The sequence below is a fragment of the Malaclemys terrapin genome, chromosome 5 (genome assembly GCF_027887155.1).
Source record: "Malaclemys terrapin pileata isolate rMalTer1 chromosome 5, rMalTer1.hap1, whole genome shotgun sequence".
Lineage (NCBI taxonomy): Eukaryota > Metazoa > Chordata > Testudines > Emydidae > Malaclemys > Malaclemys terrapin.
In genome coordinates this window covers 89,743,604-89,765,381 of record NC_071509.1, presented here as the reverse complement: position 1 = coordinate 89,765,381, position 21,778 = coordinate 89,743,604, and the positions used below count along the sequence as shown (strand labels likewise).

The following is a 21,778-nucleotide window of genomic DNA, read 5'->3' as shown; positions in this document are numbered from 1 at the left end:
GTTAAATCTATAGAATGGTTTCATCACTACTTGTATGGGGGGAAGATTATGATCAGGACAGACCATGCTTTCCCACAATGGCTCTGCAGATTCAGAAATCCTGAACGCCAGCTTGCCAGGTGGATGGAGAAATGGCAGTACTACGATTTCACAATCACAAATAGGTCTGCCATAAGCGTGGTAATGCTTGTCCAGACAGCCTTGTTGGGAAGCTATTTGCAAACACTGCCCCAAGCAGGAAAGCAAGGAATTTGTTACTAAAAGGGATGGGTGTGTTTCTCTTTTCCTCTAATTTACAGAGGGGCCCATCCATGTTCATGGTTCGTCCACTGAAAGAATGGGAATGGGGACGAGGTATGGACCTCAGAGCAACTAAAAACTTCACAATGAGAGGATCTTGATATCAGGACAGTGTATGACTATTTGGACTCTGTAGAAATCTTACAATGCAAAATTGAAAAAGTTTACACCTTTGCTAGGGAAAATTTGAGGACAGACTCTGACAACATGAAAAGGCTATATAATGTAAGGTCATATCGGGAAACTTTTATAACAGGGGACCTGGTCTGGCTCCATAAACCTAGAAGAAAGAAGAGAGGAACTCTCAACTAGAAAAATCTTGGGAGGGACCCTATAGAGTATTGACCCAAATAAAAGATGTTGTGTACAGGATTTAGCTGGGTCCCAGGACTAAACCCAAAGTTATCCATAAGAATCATTTGAAAGAGTATCAGGGGGACAGAATTTGAGCTTGGCTGCGCCCTGAATTTGAGAATGTGGAAGTTGAGGATGGAAAAGTTGTTACCGAAGTGAATTCCCAATTAGGAAAGAATGGTCAGGGTCTAAATCCAGGTAGAAAAAAAACCACAGAGATTTAGGTGGGAATAAATTTTTTGTGAGTTGGTGATATGAAAACAGGAAGACACTTTACAAATGTAAATATTAACCTTGTATCACTTTAAATTTATTTTATTTTATTTCTGTTTGGAATGGATTGTTGAGTGTCACTGTTTTGGGTTTTATTGGGATGATGGGTAAAGCTGAGATGGCACTGGTGTTATAAACTGGATGAAACCTTGTTGTGGGATTGAGGTTGATAGGTGTAAACTCACCTTTCCATTAACACAACTGTAAGCATAAACTCTACCCATGAAAAAAGGAGTGTGTGAACCTGCCCAGGAGCTTTGCTGAGTGCTGTTTTGGGTGGTACAGGTGTGGGGGAAGGGACAGTGAAGGTGTATCTACCCTACAAATGCTACAGCAGCACAGCTATGGCACTGCAGCTGTGCCACTATAGCACCATAGTGTAGATCGGGGTCTCAAACTCAAATGACCACAAAGGCCACATGAGGACTAGTGCATTGGCCCGAGGGCCATATCACTGATACCCCCCCCTTCGCTGGCCCCGGCTCCACCCCCACTCCACCCCTTCCATGAGGTCCTGCCCCTGCCCCATCTCTTCTCCCCCTCCCCAGAGCGTGCTCCTCCCCCCTCCCTCCTGGAAAGTGCTAAGCATTATACAGAGCATACAGATTACTGCTGCTCCTACAAGTAATTTCCAAGCGGTTTTAATAAAATATATACACTCAGTAATGCACCTCACTCAAAGGACAAAACATGCACTTAGTTAGATTTACATCTGTTAAAGTCCCCACACTGCACTGGGCTGCACCACCACTCCACCATTGCTCTGCCTCTTCCAGGGGTGGCAGGTTTGTAGAAATTTTGGTGGTGCCCAGAACCTGCCCCCCAAACTCCACCCCCCTGCCTAAGGTTCTGGGAGGGAGTTTGGGTGGGGGTGGGGGTCTGGGGTGCAGGCTCTGGGATGGAGTTTGGGGTTAGGAGGGGGTGCAGAGGTGAGGCCAGGGGACACTCGGGGGAGGTGCGTGGGGGCAGCAGGCGGGGCCAGGGGAGAGACCCGGCCCCAAACATTGGGGAGCAGCGAGCAGGGAGCTTAGCTGCCACATAAAACAACTCGGGGGAGGGGAGGGAGGGGAGGGGAGTTTGGCTGTGACCGGAAGTAACTGGGGGGGGGCCCCACGGGGAGCTTGGCGGGCCGCAGGGAAGAGCTCCGCGGGCCGCATGCAGCCCCTGGGCCGCGTGTTTGAGACCCCTGGTGTAGATGCTTCCTATATTGACAGAAGGGTTTTTTCCATCAATGTCGTCAATCTGCTTCTCTAAGAGACAATAGCTAGATCTACAGAAGAATTCTTCCTCAACATACACAAGTCCACACTGGGGGTTAGTTTGGTGATCAGGGCATGAAATTTTTCGCAGCTCTGAAAGATGTAGCGAGGTCAATCTAATTTTTAAGTGTGGACCAGACTTCAGGAGAGACACAGAGAGAGAGAGATTGCACATGAGCATGTGCGAGAAAGAGCAGCTGAAAGCATGTCTGACCCTGGCAGAAATCTGTGGAGAGGTTCCTGGGTCAGGGGTGCAGGCAGCAAAGAGTGTTCTGGTGCTGTTTCTTGCTATTTGATTCTTTTTGCATTTAGAGACACAGGACTCTGTACATTCTTTGTAAATAAACGAATCTGCAAAAATACATGACTACCATCTATTTTTATTCTCCTGCAGGGCCCCAAATTTTGACTATCCACTTGGGTCAAAAGAGGCAACATAATAAAGAGGATAGATCACTGTATTACTAAAAATCTATGTGACAAATATACCTACTCTCTATACTTGAATAAAAGTTCAGACTGTATTGAAATGCTTGGAAATTGAGACAGGACAAAATGAAATGTTGAAATTTGAGTACAACCTTATGTTCATAAAGTAGTACAGTACAGTAGAGACCACAGGGAGACTCTTTCACATATATTTTCTTCAGAAAAAGGTAAATCTATAAAGACTAGTGTGTCTATCCTGAATCTTCGTGAACTCCCTTGTTTTTGTAAGGTTAGTTCCACTTGTCACAGAGTTCTGATGTGGGAGTGGTCCTCAGAGGTACCTTCAGGACTCAAATTAGAGCAGTATACAGTGATATGGCATACCAGCACCTCTCCCAGCCTGCCTTCTTGTTTTCTAGAACATCAATTTTTTTTAAGTACATTTCTAGCTGTTACATTTGCAAAGAAACACTCACTTCTGGTTTTGAAGGTGAACTGATGCGGTGATGTCTGCCTGAACTTCCAGACAGCCTGAAACATTAGCTCCGAGAGCCATGAACTGCCCCACATGTCACTATGGGACACTAACTCAGATGCTACTATAAGTGTGAAACTTGTTAAATATTTTATTGCCCATGTCAGAAAGGAGGGGAAGGATCACACTATGAAATTCTGCACAATCTACTCTGACTGACATCCTGTTTTGTCACCACAATTAAGTAGGCCTGGAAGAGTACCACCTCTTATTCTCTTTTCCAGTCAAGAAGAAACCAAGCTCAAGGGTGCCACCCATGCCCCACAGAGGGGAAGCCAAACCTGAGGAGTTCAGTGGAGCTCAGACAGCATGTATGATCCTGTGTAGAATATCTATACAATCTACTGAGAACAGCATCACAGATGGATAGAGCTTAACTTTGTGGGAAGAGATTAGAAGAGCACCATTATTTTTTGTCCTCTTTTACCCTTGTGTAGCTCAGTGGAAATCACACTACAATAACCCAATACAGAAGTGACAAAGGACGGCACATCTTCCTATCTCACCTAGTGACATCCCATACACATTGAACAGGAGGGGTAACAGAGCACAAGCCTGTGGCAATATTCATAATGAGAGTAATACACTTGAAATGAAAGGATCTTCCAGAGAATGGGGAATGCCATCATCATTGCAGACTGGCTGATGAACGGATTTATTATTAGTGTTAGAATTACCATTAAGCCTAAAGGCCCCAACCATATTGTGCATGTGCCTGGTACGTGCTGCACAAACACAGAGCAGGAGAGAGTTCCTGCCTTGAAGAGCTTACAATCTAAAACTGATATACTAAACCAGTCTAGATTACTTGAAGCAGCCATCAGTGCTCCTAACTCAGGCTTGCTGACAACAGCACAGGAGTGGGTGAATCTGCATCTCCAGTGAACATATATTCCCAAATTGATATTCACAAATATCTAGACTGCTGAAGATTACTTTTTTATATTTGGCAAATTTATTATTTTATTCATCAATCCTTGTTATTTGGCACATCACCACCACCCAATAACAATTGTTTAGATGAGCCATAATTTAGCCCTTTGGAATTTTCAGAACCGAAACTGTGCTCCAAAATCTCTAAAAGGTTACATTCCTTCAGAAGACACGGGTTTTGCACCTTACCAAAACCAAAGCAATATCTAAAATTGACCTGTTCAGACAGGTTTTGATAATTATATATAGACACACACATTCTCCTAAAAGACTCATTTGGTTGACAGTCTAGAAAATATCAGTCTTTAAACATTAAGGGCCCCAATATAATGAAAACAGAAATGAAAACCCAAAATGAAAGGACAGATTAAAAACCCTATCTGCGTCTCAGAAAAAAGTTCCTTGGCTTGTATCCTTAGTCACTGCCAAGAAGAAAAGGAGGGGAGAGGGCAGAGAAAGAGTACAGCTTTGGTGAACAATGGAATGTTATCAGAAACCAAAGGGGATGTCAACATTGCAATAAAAGACACGGAGCAGCCAGTATCAGAGCCTGGGTCAACTGACCTGGGCTCACAGCCTTAGGCTGTGGGGCTAAAACTAGTAGTGTAGAAGTTTGGGCTTGGGCTGTTGCATGGGATCTGAAATCCTGAGCAGGGGGAGAGTCTCAGAAAAGCCCTGAGACCCTCCCCATTCGCAGGGTTTCAAAACCCAGGCTCCAGCCCAAGCCCAAACACCTACACTGTTAGTGTTAGCTCCACAGCCTGATCTACTCACAAGCCCAAGTCAGTTGACCTGGGCTCAGACTCAGCACCACAGATTTTTCTTTGCAGCAGAGACATGTCCTGATCCTCCCCCAACCCTACTGTCCTTCACCATCAGCACCCCCAACAAAAAACCTCCCACCTGCAGAATTACAGAGGAACAAATCCATCGTTATATGGATTAGTTTGTGTTTTTCCTGAACAAGAAAATGCTAAAATATCAGTAAAAAGAAAGTATGGGCCAGATTATATGATGAGACCTATATCTACCTGGTACTACAGAGAGCTAGTTTCAGCTCCCTGGTTCTCTGCCTTGCTCTGTCCTAGACCTAGCATAGGTTACAGCAGCCCTGAGGCTACTCTAACTTACACTGGCTTGCAAAGCTTCTCCTAAGCAACTGTGCCGCAGCTAGGAATAGATGGAGCATAGTTTGCCTGGCAATGCCCTCAACAGGCCTGTCCCTCATCCCTGACACTTCCCCTACAACAGGGATACTGCAGGAAGGGGAATGCCAAGCCGGCAGATTTTACTGCCATTGAGGAGGTATGGGCAGTATTGTCTCTTTCTGCATTGCCTGGTGACATAACGAGAGAAGAGTAATTCTGTGAATCTGGCCCACAGCCATACTCAAGAAACAAATCAACATTCATAATTTTCTTGTGAAAATGTCTTTTAAATTTCAATCCACTAATTCTACAATTTAATTTTCTGGAGTTCAATTGGAATTGTTTTAAACTGCTGTCTTTTACTACTAAATGTACAAAAAATGTATGAGACGTAACCAAAACTTGACAAAAAGCAAACCTACAAAGGTTCAATTCAGACCCAATACCCTCTAGGCTAATGCTATAAACTAATATTTTGTTATATTGTGATTTTATGCTATATGGAGAATGAAAATCAACGCAATTTGTCAATACAGCATGGTCTCTAAACCAAGTAATATGTACCTCCCCTCTGCCCGCATGTCTACATGCGACTCCCGTTACTTTTAATAGGAGTGCGGGTACATAAAAAACAAAATTATGCCCTCTCCAAAAAGAGTGCTGAAGGCCCTTGGTACACTGAAACCACTGCTGTTCTGATTAATGCATTTGAGTTTGGGCTATCTGCGCCAAGACAGGGTGTGCAGCCCATGTGCCACCAAATCTAGTTCTATGTGGACTTCTACTGCATCTATATGCAGCATCTCCAAGGAGAACAGGAGGAGGAAGGGGATCAGAGGATCTAATATAACAAAAGTCTGATATGTACAAATGTTGAGCACCTTAAACTCCAGATGAAGTCAATGGTAGCTGTGGGTGTTCAACACCTCTGAAAATCAAGTCCTAAGGGCCTGATCCAAAGCCTTTAAAGTAAATAGGAGTTTTTCTATTGGCTTCAAAAGGATATAGATTATGCCCTGAATGATTTGCCCAAGATCATATATACAAGTCTGTGTCAGAGATGGGACTTGAACTCTCCTGATTCCCAGCCCATTGTTTTAAACACAAACCCACCCATTCCATCCTTTCTTCATGTTAATATAGGGCCACATCTAAAACACTGGCCCTGATTCTGCACAGCCTTGTACCTTGTTTAGTCATATACATTTGTGCAGAGTTCTGCATTGCAATTCTGATTTGGTAGCATTTCATACCTACTTTACACATTAAGTGATCACAGAAAGTGCAAGGCAGTGGTGAATCAGGCCCAGTGTACTTAAACATGCCAAATATTCAAATCCTGGTCACTTCATGATATTAACATTTGGATTCTACAAAAATATAATGTATTAATTAAGTGAGAATAAGATTTATATTCCCTGTTGTAGGAATCTTTGAACGGACTTTCCCCAATTTAACTGCTCTGCAATTTTTCTGTAGGGGATCATATCAAAAAGCGAGTAACCTTTTCTAACCTGACACATGGGAAGCTCTGACTTAAATAATTGGTATTTCTCTTTAGCTTTGTGCATAGTAGAAACAGAGGCACTTGAGGTTGACATCTAATATACCTGAAGTAATTCCGAGTTTCAAACACAGCCAAGCAGCAATCATTAAATGTCACGGGTTATTAGTTTGAAATGGTTTACAATAGACAAAAAGACCTACCTCAGGGTAAGGGTCAACTGTTGTTCCTTTGACTTCACCAAGTCTCCTACTTTAAAAGTAGTCAAGCCCAGAAAGTTTCGCTACAAAACACAGGGGAAAAGAAAGAGAAAGGAGGACATCATCATTAATTTCTGAAGTTTTAATCATTTCATTTTCAGCCCCATGCCTGCAAATCTGTCTTTCGTAGCAAGAGAGAAATTTTAAATTGGAACCCACTAGCTTGAGGTATTATTCCATAGAATACCTTCATACATCAGTGACACCATTATCAATAATTTGTTAAGCTCAGATTTTACAGACAGGAACCCATCTTTTTCATTAAAAACAATCAGATTGATAATCTGACAAAGAGCAGGCTGTAAAATGTACACCCTCAGGAAAAGTTTCATTTAGTTTGAAGGTTTTCCTCCTATTCAAGTGATTTCTGTATCACAACAAATGTTAAATCTTTAGTGTTTTACCAATGTTGTTCTTGCTACAGTAGTTCCTAAACCCTTAGGCATTATCATCTTTGAACTCGAGATATTAATGTATTTGCTTGCTGGAGTTATTTTTATGTTGGGCTCAATACAAGTTATTAATAGAAATGCTGTATTTTCTGAGTATATAGCAATGTTTGTAAGCACGTTTCCTTGGGTATTTCCAACCTAGGGTGGACCAATTTTATTCCAGTACAAATAAAGAGAAATATATTCATCCAGCTACATTTTCTAAATTTCTGTTGACCTGCTACGCTATATGTTGTCTTTCTGCCAATGTCAGCCTTTTGCATCCTCAAGGAAATTATGCAAACATTTTTTCAAGAGAACTTTTTACCCTCTCTCAATACCTCTGCTACTCAGCACTAAAACTTCACTTTACCAGTTGTACAACAGAGTTCTTCTTACCCTAGGGACAATGAGCATGGAAAGAAAATAATCTAAAACTTTCTTCCATGAAGGTTTTTTGAAAAATACTCAGCAACTCACTGGAAGTTGATGTGAATTAGTTACAAATATTTTCATTAAGTCACATCAACTTGGCAAATAACTTCAACAAATAAGCAGGTTTTTTGCATAATATTAATTTTATTCTTTATTCCTTTTGTAAGGCTAACAAAAATAAAAGGTCTAACAGCAAATGCAATGTGCTTGCAGATGACAAAATCCAGGTATAGGTCTTGAGCTTGGTCACGTGCTCTCAGGGTCAGCCCGGGCCGTATAGAGGTAGCATATTCAACCCTTGGAAAATGGAGAACAACATGTGTTTCAGTTGAGCTGCTCAGCAGTAGTATGACACCACCTAGTAAGAGTTGTATCCTGCCTTCCTTTAGTAAGGCCAGTCTAAATCAGGGCCTTGGAATATTCGAATGTGGGCTCCAAAGTTTAGTGCTCAGACAGGCTTTTAGGCACATAAAATGCATAGCTGGGAACCTAAGTGCCAATTTAAATGCCCAGATGTAAAGCTCTATAATTGGCTTCCAAATTTAAAAGCTGGGTCCTCAGTATGGCCAAGCTCAAAGCCTCCTACAGGCTCATGTTGACGTCCATGTAATGATTCAATTTCCATCCCTGGCTGCACAGCGAGGCAGGAAGGGAAGGAAGAAGGGAGGTAGTGTAGAACCTACAAGCCAAGAGAAAGAGAAAAGGTGCCAAGGAGGCAGGCTGAGGGCAGGGGTGGACGAAAAGGAGGAAGTAAAGAAGAGGCAGACTGGAGACATGAGATAGAAACAGAGTGGGTAAAATAGTATGATTATGTAATTAAAGACTGTGCTGTGTCTTCACTGCCAAAAAGGTGCGTTTTTAAGTGAGATAGCTAACTTGACTCACCTATCTCACTGTAAAATCCTAGCAGAGACAAGGGAGAGGTAGTTTTTACATCAGTGAAACTAGTTGAGGTTAACACTATACCTCCCACAATGCCTTGTTTCTGCTAAGATTTTACAGCAAGATAGGTAACATGTTCACTATCTCACTGAAAAAATACACCTTTTGGCACAGAAGACAGTCTGTATCATAATACACCGCTACCCCGATATAACGCGACCGGATATAACACGAATTCAGATATAACGCGGTAAAGCAGTGCTCCGGGACGGCGGGGCTGAGCACTCCGGTGGATCAAAGCAAGTTCAATATAATGTGGTTTCACCTATAACACAGTAAGATTTTTTGGCTCCCAAGGACAGCATTATATCGAGGTAGAGGTGTATTTACACATAAGAGAGAACAATTAAGGTTGCTCATACAACCTTCATTCTGGCATTTCCTAACTTTTGAGTGCTTGACTTTGCAATCTTAACATTCCTTTGCATTTTTATATGCAATTTGGATGGTAAACTTTGTGTTCTTATAGAGTGCCAATTATAACAGGGCTTTGATCTCAGTTGGGGCCTCTAGGTGCTACTGCAATACACATTAATACTACAATTCCATATATGAACTGAAGGGGGGAGAAACAAACATTTTACCCATTTGTGGTGGCCCCTCACAAGGCCCTACACCATTGCAAGGTCTCATAGCCTCTGGAATTAGCCTTGTGTCATCAGATGTTTGGCTGTATGTTCTTTGTGTGCTGTCCCAACTCTGCGCAGATAGTTGGCACAGGAGATCTCAATTGAACTGCCCAATGACCACAAGATCTGTTAAGGTACAAAGGTGCCTGGCCAGGTTTGTCGACGAAGCATGGTAATAGCCCTGGCAGACTCTATGAGGATACTAAGCCGTGTATGCCCATGACAATGGACGCAGCTCAGTGAATGGCGGGACTTTTCATTACTCTCTAGGCTGGCAAAAGGGTTAAAGCGAGGTATCCTAACATTTATAGACTGAGACAAACAATCTGGGATAAACAACTTGTGTATCATCTTACATGTTTCATGACGTTTGTTACCTCCCCTTGTACTTTCCTTCTGATGTTTCAGACAAAACATTCCTATTCACCACCTGTCTTTGTACTTTTACTCCTGATGTTTCAGACAAAATATCACTATTCATCACTTTTGTCAAACCATTTTATTGTGTGCTAGGATGAGGTGTTCTTGTGCTGGCCTGCTGGAAAGCGTTTACGTATTCAGTGTGTTGCAGCAATGCTATCAATACTGGTGCCGAGTTCATGTACCAGTCACTGAGTTGCAGGCAAACAGCTGCTTTTGACCGGACATGACTGTTGCTAATAGCATAACTCACTGACTTTTGTTCAGGCCTCAGGCTTTGCACCAGGCCCATGCTTCAGGCTCTTCCTAATGCACCATGGTTCTCAGATCTCATAGGACACTGCTTAATACAATATAATTGTCCAGATTAAAAAAAAAAATTCTGTTTCATATTCTTAAATTCATTTAAAAATACCTTCAAAATAATAATAAAAAATGTTGTATGGCCCAGTGATCTGATGGAAATGGGTTACCCGGCCGTGCAATGGGGCTAGAATTTGAAAGAGTGCCTTGTGGCTAGCTATGGCACCGACCGGGAGTTAGGTCAGCATAGCTAAATCACTCAGGAATGTGGATTTTTCACACCCTTGATCAATGCAGCTATGTTGACCACGCCTTGGATTCCTTTTTCTGTGCTTGCGTAGCTGTGCCAACTTTAGCCTGGGCCCTGAATTGCCATGGCAATTTACAAACCAATCCAATTTTGCATGTGTGGTTTAGAGAGGTTTGAAAATTGAGCTTAAACAACCTTAATTATAGAATAGCTAGTGCTCCTCCATAATTTTGCTAGTGCTGGTGAGACACTTGTGATAATAAATTATAAGAGATTTGTGTTGAATTGTTTGATTGATAAACTTAATCACTTACCTAGCCAAAGAAAAAAGGAAGAAAGAAAAACATGTCTGCAATGGCCCTGTGAAAGGCTGAAATACAGATTGCTCACTGAGATTTAACTCTGCTGCCATATTGCACATTTTTCAAATGCATCCTGTTGGAACTATGCCAGGGATGATCCTTGGTAGTTCAAGGAGGAGAATCAGCACCTCAGGATAAAAAACAACTTAAAATCTTTCCGGTCCATAGTCTGCTGTCTGCCCCAGCTCTTGTTTTGCCATCAGTCAGAAACAGGCATGTTTTATACAAGTTTTGACTCCAGGCAGTAAGAGCAGAAAGCAGCCAAAGCAGGCACTGCTGCACGTGGGGGAAGGGGGTAAAATAAGGTCTAGCCAGAGCTACCTTTCCCTCCAGCATGCCACTGGACCCAGTATTGTGCAGAGGAGATGGCTGCCACTTTGGGAGCACTGGGACTCAAACATTGACTCTCTTCCCCCCAGCTACCTACCCTTAGGCGCAGAGAGGACCAGCCAGAGACTCCAGCAGGAAGGAGTGAAGCTGCCAAAGCTGAGATCTTTGGAGAATGTTCAACAGTTTTGATAGAGATTCTCTGTCTTGCGCTGATTGGCTGTTTGCTCCAACCCTCTCCCTCCCTCACAGTCTCTTCAGCTCAGCTTCACTCACACTGGCCACTCTTGCTCTCCTTTTCGCTGTCTTGTCCTCCTCACTCCCTTTCCCTTAACTTTTATTTCTATTTAGCTTATCCACATGCTAAGTAAAGTCACCCCTCGAAAGTATCATGCAACTAAAATGACATTTGGTACCATCACATTATTCACTCTGCTTATGTACGATAACCATTCCTTTCCCCCAACCAACCTACTGTGCCTGTCTTGTCTATTTATATTGTAAGCTCTTTGGGGGCAGGAACCACCTACTACTCTGGGTTTGTACAGAGCCTAGCACAATGGGGCCCCATTTTTGGTTGCCTATTAGGCACTACTGTAATAAACATGATTAATTTATATGAGAAGTGGGTAAGGTCAAATGATGGAAGGTCAGAAAAAGAGAAAGGGGGAGCCTCCCCTCCAACTTCTGAATTCCATTGCTGGATAGAGCAGGAAACAAACTAGAACCAGCATAATTTGCTAGCATGGATTTATTATTTTATATACACATCACCATCACAGATGAATTTGGTACTGTACATGTCCCAATCTAAATTGTTTGCAAGATTTTTTGATTTAAGGATTTCGGTTTAGTGCCAATTCCGCACTCCAAATTCTATATTTCCCTTTTCCCAACCACAGAGAAGAGTGTCTATGTGCTGTGCATACTGCCAACATGTAAGAGTGATTCTGGATACTTTAGAATGCAATCTGTGAAATCACTGGGTTATTATTAAATCTTAACAGAGATGTGTTGCAGGGTGGACTAGGCCCAGAGGCCCCCTGCTGGAGGCCTCATGGTCCTGGATCACCCTGCCCCAGAATAGAGCAGAGAGAAATCCACCAGACAGCCTAGAGTGGCTGCAGAGGAGCAGCCAATCAGAGAGGCTGATGAAGCAGCCAATCCGGGGCCAGAAGGGCCCTATATAAGACAAGCAGCAGAGCAAAGAAGTTCAGTTGCTGTGTGGAGCTTGACAAGGGAGGACCGAGTGCCTGGCTGACTGGTTAGCAGGACTGCAGAGAGCTCACCAGACAGAACTGAGCCCAGGGGAAGCTGCCAAAGACCAGGTGCCTGGCTGGACAGAATAGCAGAGAGCTGCCGAAAGATCAGTGTGGGCAGGCTGAGCCCGGGGGACTGAGCATAAAACCTGGCCAGACCAGACGAGAGTACCGAGATGGGCCCTGCTCATCTGGTAGCAGATTGAACCCAGGGAGGGCTGCCGGAAAGGACACCAGTTGAGGTACCAAGATGGGCCCCAGCTAGGTGTCTGAAGAAGGCAGTGCCTCTGGAAAGAGGCCTAAGAACTACGGCCCCATACCAGGGCCATGATAAGAACTCGGGACTCTATACCCCAGAAGCTGTGGTGTGCTCGCAAGAGGCAGGTGCCACCCTGATGCAAGACCAAAAAAGAAAAGCAGGCTCACACCTAACCGAGAGAAAGGGGGCCATCCATGAGAGGTGGGCGCCCCCCACCCCCATGAAAAGACTGTTTGCAGGCACTATTGGCCAGAGAAAATGGGGCACGCTCGAGAGGCGGGTGCTGACGCCATTACAGGATGCTATTTCTCCTCAAGTCTGTGGAATTTCAATTTTATCTGATATGCACATAGCTAGCCCTAACCCAGGAGGAACACTCTGTTCTTCCTCCAAAATTAGGCCAGTACCACAATGGGCTTTTTAAATATTATCAGTGTCATTTCTTATTCAGACTCCAAATACAGCTGCTATGGCAGTGCTGATTGATTCCCGACCATGCTGGTCAAGGGAGTATGAGCCCAAGCTCTGTATCTAACCCAGACTGCTTGAAAGGCACTAGCAGAGACCCTAGAAAACTGGACTGGCCTCAGCACAAAAATCCTCCTTAAGGAAAAATCCTGAAGTTTAGAGTCAAGGAGTAAATGCATTAGAATCCATCAATCTCTGAATGTATTACTCCAGTCATGATCCTCTATTAATTTAATCCAACTCCTAATGCAAAGTAAGTTTATCAGCTGCCTAGCTAACAGAAATTACTTACCCCAACATCTGTTCTTGGCTCCTTGTGTTCAGACAGGACATGGGTGCGGACCTGGGAAAAACAAATCAGTTGTGGGTTTCGTATTCCATGAAAGGGAAATAAGAGAGACTTGCTTATTGATTTATTTCCATTGCTTTCTACTGTTTTGGGGGCGGGGGCTGGTGCCAATCCAGTCAGTTTCTAAACACTATTTTCTTTTAATAATTTATCACTTCAAATTTTTTGGCATCCTGCCAAAGTCCTATTTCTGGGAAACCCATTTATCATTCTGAAACTTCCTGATTCTCCGCAGGAGAGAGGACTATGCTCAACCGCTCCTTTCATAACTTCAGACCTTTACTGAAATGACTGTTAGGTTATAAAATACCACACAGCCTCTTTACCTAAAGTCATTCTCAGGAACCAACATTCGTCAAACAGAAGAATGACTTATGGATATAACAGGGTGGATTATATTGCAGATTCTCCTACAAAAGTCCACACACTCATCCATATACACTTATAAACACTTCACCTACGTATGTATGTATATATCTTGGGAGTTTTCTACACCCTAACTTCGACTGGTTTAACTGAGGGTATTTTTTTAAACCAGTTGAGTTAAACCAGTGCAAGTCTGTGTGTAGATACTCTTATTGGAGTTTAAAAGGAGCTTACTTGATTGTTCCAAAGTGAGTAAACACTTAAATAGACATTGGGCCTGAGAGAGAGAGAGAGAATGACTTTGTAGTCCTGTGTTTTAGGCACCCGGCCAGAAGGTGGGAGACCCAGGGTTCAGTTCCCTCCTCCAAACATTATTCACAGTTGAACTTAAACAGGAGAGACTGAGGCAGTCCCACATCAGAATATCTCATAGTTCAATGGTTAGAGCACTACTGAGAATTGGGAGATCACTGTTCAAATCTCTTCCCCCCCGACACAAAGGGGGGAATGGAACCTGTTGAGTGCTCTAACCACTGGGCTAATAGTAATGTGGGCACCACCACCACCTCCTGCTGTGAGATTCTGAATCAGACCTGATCTGGTAGGTGGCCTCTGAGCACACTTACTGGATCAGGCAACTCAGGCAGATGAATATCTATCTTCTCCCGGTTCATAAATTGTTCTGGGGCTTAGGCAAGAGGTAGGCATCCAGATGCCTGGAGGAAGGCAACAGAGCGCAGACGCAGAAACGTAGGCACAGAGGAAACGTTGACCATAAAAAATTAGGCATCGAGTGAGTTTAAGTGCCTACAGAGTTCACAGTGGAGCCAAAACTGGTGCCTAACTCTGGGGTTTAGGTGCCTTAGTACTTTTGTGGATTAGGGTCACCCAGTTAGGGGACAGCCTGATACCCTGTTTCCTCCCCATAAGCCCTTTGAGGTCATCTGTGTACCTAGGCATTCATGGAAGGCACAGTCCCTGCACTCCTAAGAGTAGGTCCTCTAGTTGTCCCTGGCCTTTTACAGGATGCAGCTTCTTTGTATGCATGACTACCCTTCATTTCTCCAGCAAAGACCAAGGAAAATCTGGCCTAATATTTATTTTAATAATCTGTTTTCCAAACACTGATAATTGTTTGTAGGTACTTTTAGCATGTATGTAATTTTCTTCTGCGTAACCTTAGAATAAAGTTGAAACTCAGTAATGTCTTTCTTATGTTGGCATTTGTCATAAAACAGAACCCTCTCATCCTTTAACCCCCCCCTCCCCCACCCCGGTTTATCTGTTAGTTTAAATATGAGATGAGGTTTAAGGAGCTCTTTCCTTAAAGGTGCCCAGAGTTTGGAGTGAGGAAACATTTCTCTCCTCAGGCAGTTACTGTGCAATGATTTTCACAGTAAGAAGAATATTTCCTTCACAAAAGCCTGGAGACAGCAAGAAAATTTTACATTTCACCCACTGGAGGACCAATCGTCTGGTCCACATTAAGAATATATGGGAATCCTCATTTGGATAGTACATCTCTACCCCCATATAACGCGACCTGATATAACACGAATTTGGATATAACGCGGTAAAGCAGCACTCCGGGGCGCGCGGGGGGGAGGGGGGGGTGCGCACACCGGCGGATCAAAGCAAGTTTGATATAACGCGGTTTCACCTATAATGTGGTAAGATTTTTTGGCTCCCGAGGACAGTGTTATATTGGGGTAGAGGTGTAATAGATATTCCTGTGTATTCCTCCAGTTAGAGTTCAGAGGAATATTGCTTTTATGCTGACCACTTATTCCTACTTTTCACATAAAAAGTTAATATTTAAAATTTAGAGTAGTTATAAACACTGCATATTTTACAAGTGAAAATAAATTAATGTCACTTTCTCTTAAGGCATGTTTCACTTAACATACTGGGACAAGACTATAACATGTTTCTTTAAAAAAAAATAAAAAATAAAAATAAAGAATTGTATCCTTGACAGGCAATGGAGTGGCTACAGTTAGTATGCATTTTTAACAAAATAAATCTGTGAAAGCTGATAACTAAAAAGTAACATCTGGCCCAGAGTTGCAGTGACATTATAATCAAAGAGGCTGATAAAGGAGGTGCTGTTGTCATCATGAACAGGTCTGACTACCAATAGGAGGCTGCCAGACAACTCTCCAATACCAAATTCTACAGGCCACTTCCCTCAGATCCCACTGAGGAATACATTAAGAAACTGCACCATCTACTCAGGACACTTCCTACACTAGTACAGGAACATAGAATAACCCCAGTCGGGGCTCTAAGGGTATCTACTACCCAAGATCCACAAACCCAGAAATACAAGCTGTCAGGAACAGTATCCCTGATGATGCCACAGCACAACTGGTTGCTGAGCTCTGTGACTATCTTCACACACAACTATTTCAAATTTGATGACAACATATACCTCCAGACCAATGGCACCGCTATGGGCACCCGCATGGCCCCACAATATGCCAACATTTTTATTACTGACCTGGAACAACGCTCCCTCAGCTCTCATCCACTCACGCCCCTTCTCTACCTACGCTACATTGATGACATCATCATCTGGACCCATGGGAAGGAGACGCTGGAAAAATTCCACCATGATTTCAACAGCTTCCACCCCACTATCAACCTCAGCCTGGACCAATCTACACAGGAGGTCCACTTCCTAGACACCACGGTGCAAATAAGTGACCGTCACGTTAACACCCCTTATGCCGAAAACCCACCGACCACTATGCCTACCTTCATGCCTCCAGCTTCCATCCCGGACTCACCACACGATCCATTGTCTACAACAAAGCACTGAGATACAACCGTATCTGCTCCAACCCCTCAGACAGAGACCAACACCTACAAAATCTTCATCAAGCATTCTCAAAACTACGATACCCGCACAAGGAAATAATGAAACAGATCAACAGAGCCAGACGTGTACCCAGAAATCTCCTACTGCAAGACAAGCCCAAGAAAGAAACCAACAGAACTCCACTGGCCATCACATACAGTCCCCAGCTAAAACCTCTCCAACGCATCATCAGTGATCTACAGCCATGCTGGACAATGATCCCTCACTTTCACAGGCCTTGGGTGGCAGGCCACTCCTTGCTTACAGACAACCCGCCAACCTGAAGCATATTCTCACCAGTAACTATACACCGCACCATAGTAACTCTAACTTAGGAACCAATCTATGCAACAAACCTCGATGCCAACTCTGCCCACATATCTACACCAGCAATACCATCACAGGACCTAACCAGATCAGCCACACTATCACCGTAACTATCGAACGTAAAGGTACTTACCGTGGGTCCCACACGGCAGGCAGGCTCCCCCGTCGACTCAGCCTACTCCTCTCGTGGAGCAGGATTACCAGCATCGACGGCGAGCACTTCCAGGATCGATTTATTGAGTCTAGACAAGACACGATGAATCGATCCCAGAAGATCGATTGCTTGCCGCCGAACCAGTGGGTAAGTATAGATGTACCCAAAGACTGTGAATGGCTAGCCAACTACAAAAGCAGTTTTTCCTCCCTTGGTGTTCACATCTCAACTGCTAGAAGAGGGCCTCATCCTCCCTGATTGAACTAACCTCGTTATCTCTAGCCTGACTCACTCTTGCTTGCATATTTATACCTGCCTCTGGAAATTTCCACTACATGCATCCTACGAAGTGGGTATTCACACACGAAAGCTCATGCTCCAATATGTCTGTTAGTCTATAAGGTGCCACGGGACTCTTTGCTGCTTTTACTGTGAAAAGTCTGTTTTCTGTGGAAATTTTCAGTTTTTTGTCAAACTGGACACCTGAAAACTGAAATATTTTGATTCAGATATTCCACGGTGCCTTATGGGAGTCATAGTTGGGTTGCCTAGTGTACCCATTCTCCTATCTGGGTTGGGCTCCCCACCTGGATATCATCTCCCATGAGACTCCCATGATGCACTGCCTTGCCTCGACAAGAGGGGAGACCAGGATGCATCAGAGATGTAGTCCAACCAGGGCGGCCAATCTACAGAGGAAAATGGGAACATGAGGCATCCTAATTACAACCTCAATGAGACACCGTAAAGGCATTTTGCAGTTCAACTATTCTGGGTTTTGGTCAAAATACTTTTTTAAATTATTATTCACCAAAAAGTCAAAATGTTCCACCAAGAACAGGACCCATTTTCCAACCTGCTCTTTTATTTATGGCTTGGCTCAAACACTTTTTTTTTTAAATGAAGTTTTGGACAACATTAAATAGAAACAATAACGTGACCCAATTAGACCTCACAAACAATAGTAAATAGTCAAACAGTCAAAACAAAATAGTGATTTTCAAACAACCCACAGGCTGAAATATATTTACATAAAGTGTTCAGAAAATAATTATAAATAACTGACACATTCGTCAAAGTCTCTAGATAATTTGCAAACAGGAAGAAAAGGTAATTAGTCAGATAAACTATTCACTATGAAGAGTTCACCCAGCTCTAGACCCAAGCCATGATGAAAAATGAAACATAGAATTAAAAATAATTTTGAAAAGCAAATATTCTCACAGTATGTTTCATAACTAAACAAAATACTGTTCCTTTTTGCATCTCATTATAAATAGGATCATTAGGACAATTCTAATCCATTTTCTACAACTAAAGATAAACTTGAATCTCAGATACACAATACACTATGCTTTTGAGAGTAAAATCTGACCCATCAAGGAGTTTGTTTGCTCTGGTCTGGAACAAGATGAAGCAAACCTTGAACAAATTACTCTCTTACACTCAGAGACAATATGTTTTTTCAAGACAGCAGAAAAGGTAAGCAGGCAGCGCAGTTCTCTGACTTCTACTCGCCCTGTAGATGAACGAAGGCATTACAACTGTCACTATTACAAATTAGGAAGAGCAGGTGGGTGAGGTAATATCTTTTATTAGACAAGACTCACCCACCTTGCCCTCTCTAATACCCTGGAACCGACATGGCTACAACAATACTGCAACCTAGTACAAATATTCATTAGAAATTTTAATCTCTTTACCACACATACACAGCACAGATCACACACAAATAATCACTATTAACATTAGAACATTTCTAGTGCATGTACCACCGAATTATCTAAGTGCCATATTTCTCCATGCATAAAAAGTCACATAGTTTTTCAACTATCCTTCCTGTAGTCCTTTACCAAGATGTAAAAGACAGTATTGTATTATTAAACAGGGCATTTATTTTTGTCATTCACGGCACATTACTTCACATCTACACTACGTTGGAGATCAGTTGACTGAGCCATTATCATTACCAACACCTCCTCGGTCCCATTAAAGAATTAGTATGATTAAAAACTAAGACACTTTTTATTCTTACACCTTTTAACATATTATAGGCAATTAATTCAAAGTGGATGCAAAAGAGCATTTCTTTTCTTATTTGAATATTTCATGCCTGACCTAAGTTCAAGCCTCTCTTATTTCAGTTTGTAACTGAAGGCTTGGTTTGTATATAGTGTATTTCTCTCTTATTATTTATGATTTAAAGTTATATTAACAGGCTAGATTCAGCTCTGTTACATCAATGTAAATCTTGAGTAACTTCACTGGTTTCCGAAGTGGCTCATAGTACTTATTACTCTGAATTGCACATGTATTATACCGTTCATATCTTCTGTTATGTGCTCCAGCCATCTCAGAGTAAGCAGATTTTTGCCACATGTAGATATTATGAGAATACATCATGAGGTGAGGCAAAGTAAGATAGACCACTGAAGTGTTCCTTGGTAAAGTGATCTACAGTCTTAGCTATGCTAGCCTTTTGCGGGAAGTCTCCCATTGATTGTAGCATCAGCATCCCATTTTATCTGGACCTGCTCTGAGACAGCACTTTTCCATGCAGGCACCCTTTCTGCACTAGTAATTCCCTCTACTGACATTTTGTCTGGGAAGTGCAAGCACTGAACACAGAGCCAGCAGCACTAGCCTCTACAGAAGGTGCAGGTGGAGGTGCAACCATAATCATGCCACCCTAACCACTGCAGAGCTTGCCAGTGATGGAGGGGAATGCAGGCTGCATCCTCCCTTAGAGTGTCAGAGTTGATGCTTCAGCTGAGTCGACCAGAATTTCACTTCAAGTTCTTGTTGCAGTGCAGCAACTCTACATATCCCTTTCCTCAGTCTAGCTACATCTGTAAAATGCCATGAAAACCAATTGTGGTATATAAATGATAAATAATACTACTACTGCCATGAATAGACCAAAATGTAATTGCCATAATAAATGTGGTAGAAAGAATAAGATTGCTGGAGGGTGTAGAGTTGGCCCAGGTATCAAATGCCAAGAAATCTTCACTTGTACATGGAAGGGGTCTGGTGTTAATAAAGGTGAATGGTCAAGTGCCATAAACATCAGTATCAGAGATAAAAAGCGACAAAGAGTCCCGTGGCACCTTATAGACTAACAGACGTATTGGAGCATAAGCTTTCGTGGGTGAATACTCACTTCGTTGACACCATCAGCTCAGGGTTAAACAAAGACTGTGAATGGCTAGCCAACTACAAAAGCAGTTTCTCTTCCCTTGGTGTTCACACCTCAATTGCTATAAGAGGGCCTCATCCTCCCTGACTGAACTAACCTCGTTATCTCTAGACTGATTCTTGCCTGCATATTTATACCTGCCTCTGGAAATTTCTACTACATGCATCCGATGAAGTGGATATTCACCCACGAAAACTTATGCTCCAATACATCTGTTAGTCTATAAGGTGCCACAGGACTCTGTCGCTTTTTACAGATCCAGACTAACACGGCTACCCCTCTGAGTATCAGAGATGTTAGCTCTTATGACCAGGAAGAGATACAACATGGTGAAGAAGTTTGCTGACAACACAAAGATGGAAGAAGTGACAGAACTCAGCAACACTGTATGTTTCCTGTTGGTCAGTTTTATAAAACTTTAGTATTTCTGGTTCAAGGTTGGTAACTGAAATCCAAGTCTTGAAACTATAGATAATGATATCACACTTCTTTAGAAAAACAAAAAAGGACCATTCTGGAGATACTAGTGATTAATTTCCCCTAAAATTATGGTAAGATTTTGGAGGTTGTAACTTACTGCATGACTGCTGGCAGCTCCTGGCGCAACTGAAATTTTTCAGATTTTTACATTAATTATGCAGCATTCACCAACTCATTAGCTTTAACATAATAGGCGCCCTTCTCGTATATTTTGTAGATTTATTTTTAAAAGAAGTATTTATGAAACAACAAACAACTACAGATCCAAGAGTATTTCCTCTTTAGTTAGAAGATTAAGCCTTTACTGGACAGTTTAAAAATGACAAAACTTCAGGCAGCAAAGACAGACATTGTATTTAAATAGTCTGTCACACACTTGTTTATGGAACAGGAGACATGGTTCTAATATAAAATTTAATACCGGACAAATGGGAAACAAGAAAATAGAACTTGCAGGATTTCCCCCTACCACAGTGCCCTGGCACAAGGTGGAATATGTGCCTGCTCTTGTTTGGATTGGGTTACACCCAGGGCTACAATTTAAAAAAAGATTAAATTTATGTACCTGAAGTGCCCAAATGAAAGTACACAGCTGAACACTTTTACTAGGTGGTATTTAAAGCTCAGATTGTGGCTTCTCTTATGGAGTAGGGGTAGAGTAAGGCACTTTCCTCCCTACTTCTGCCCACCATCCCCACCCACTGCATTAGCCTGCTAAATCGTGCACAGAATTGCTCCTCTCCTAAAGAGCAATTTGCAAGCGAGGATGGGGTGAGCGAGGAAGACGGGGAGTTTAAAGAGGGTCACCGAGTGCTCTTCTCCCCAGCTCTCATGCAACTGGTGAGTCTCTGGAGACATTCCGCTTCTCCAAGGCAGAATGCTCCCAATGCTCCCCCAAGGACAGCATGTGTATGCACCACTCCCAAATTCAGGGCAGTGGCTAAAGAGTGCAAAGACTATGAA

At 42.7% G+C, this 21,778-nt stretch overlaps 1 protein-coding gene across 2 annotated transcripts in view; it reads right to left on the bottom strand.

Annotated features, from left to right (window-relative positions):
• Window positions 1-21,778, bottom strand: part of INPP4B (inositol polyphosphate-4-phosphatase type II B) — a 309,880-nt gene that overhangs the window by 194,188 nt on the left and 93,914 nt on the right. For both annotated transcript variants that reach the window (XM_054031037.1, XM_054031038.1), the window contains exons 6-7: window positions 13,373-13,423; window positions 6,939-7,018 (exon numbers count right to left, since the gene is read on the bottom strand). In XM_054031037.1, the coding sequence (XP_053887012.1) occupies window positions 6,939-7,018; window positions 13,373-13,423 (131 nt within the window). The remainder of the gene's footprint in view (window positions 1-6,938; window positions 7,019-13,372; window positions 13,424-21,778) is intronic.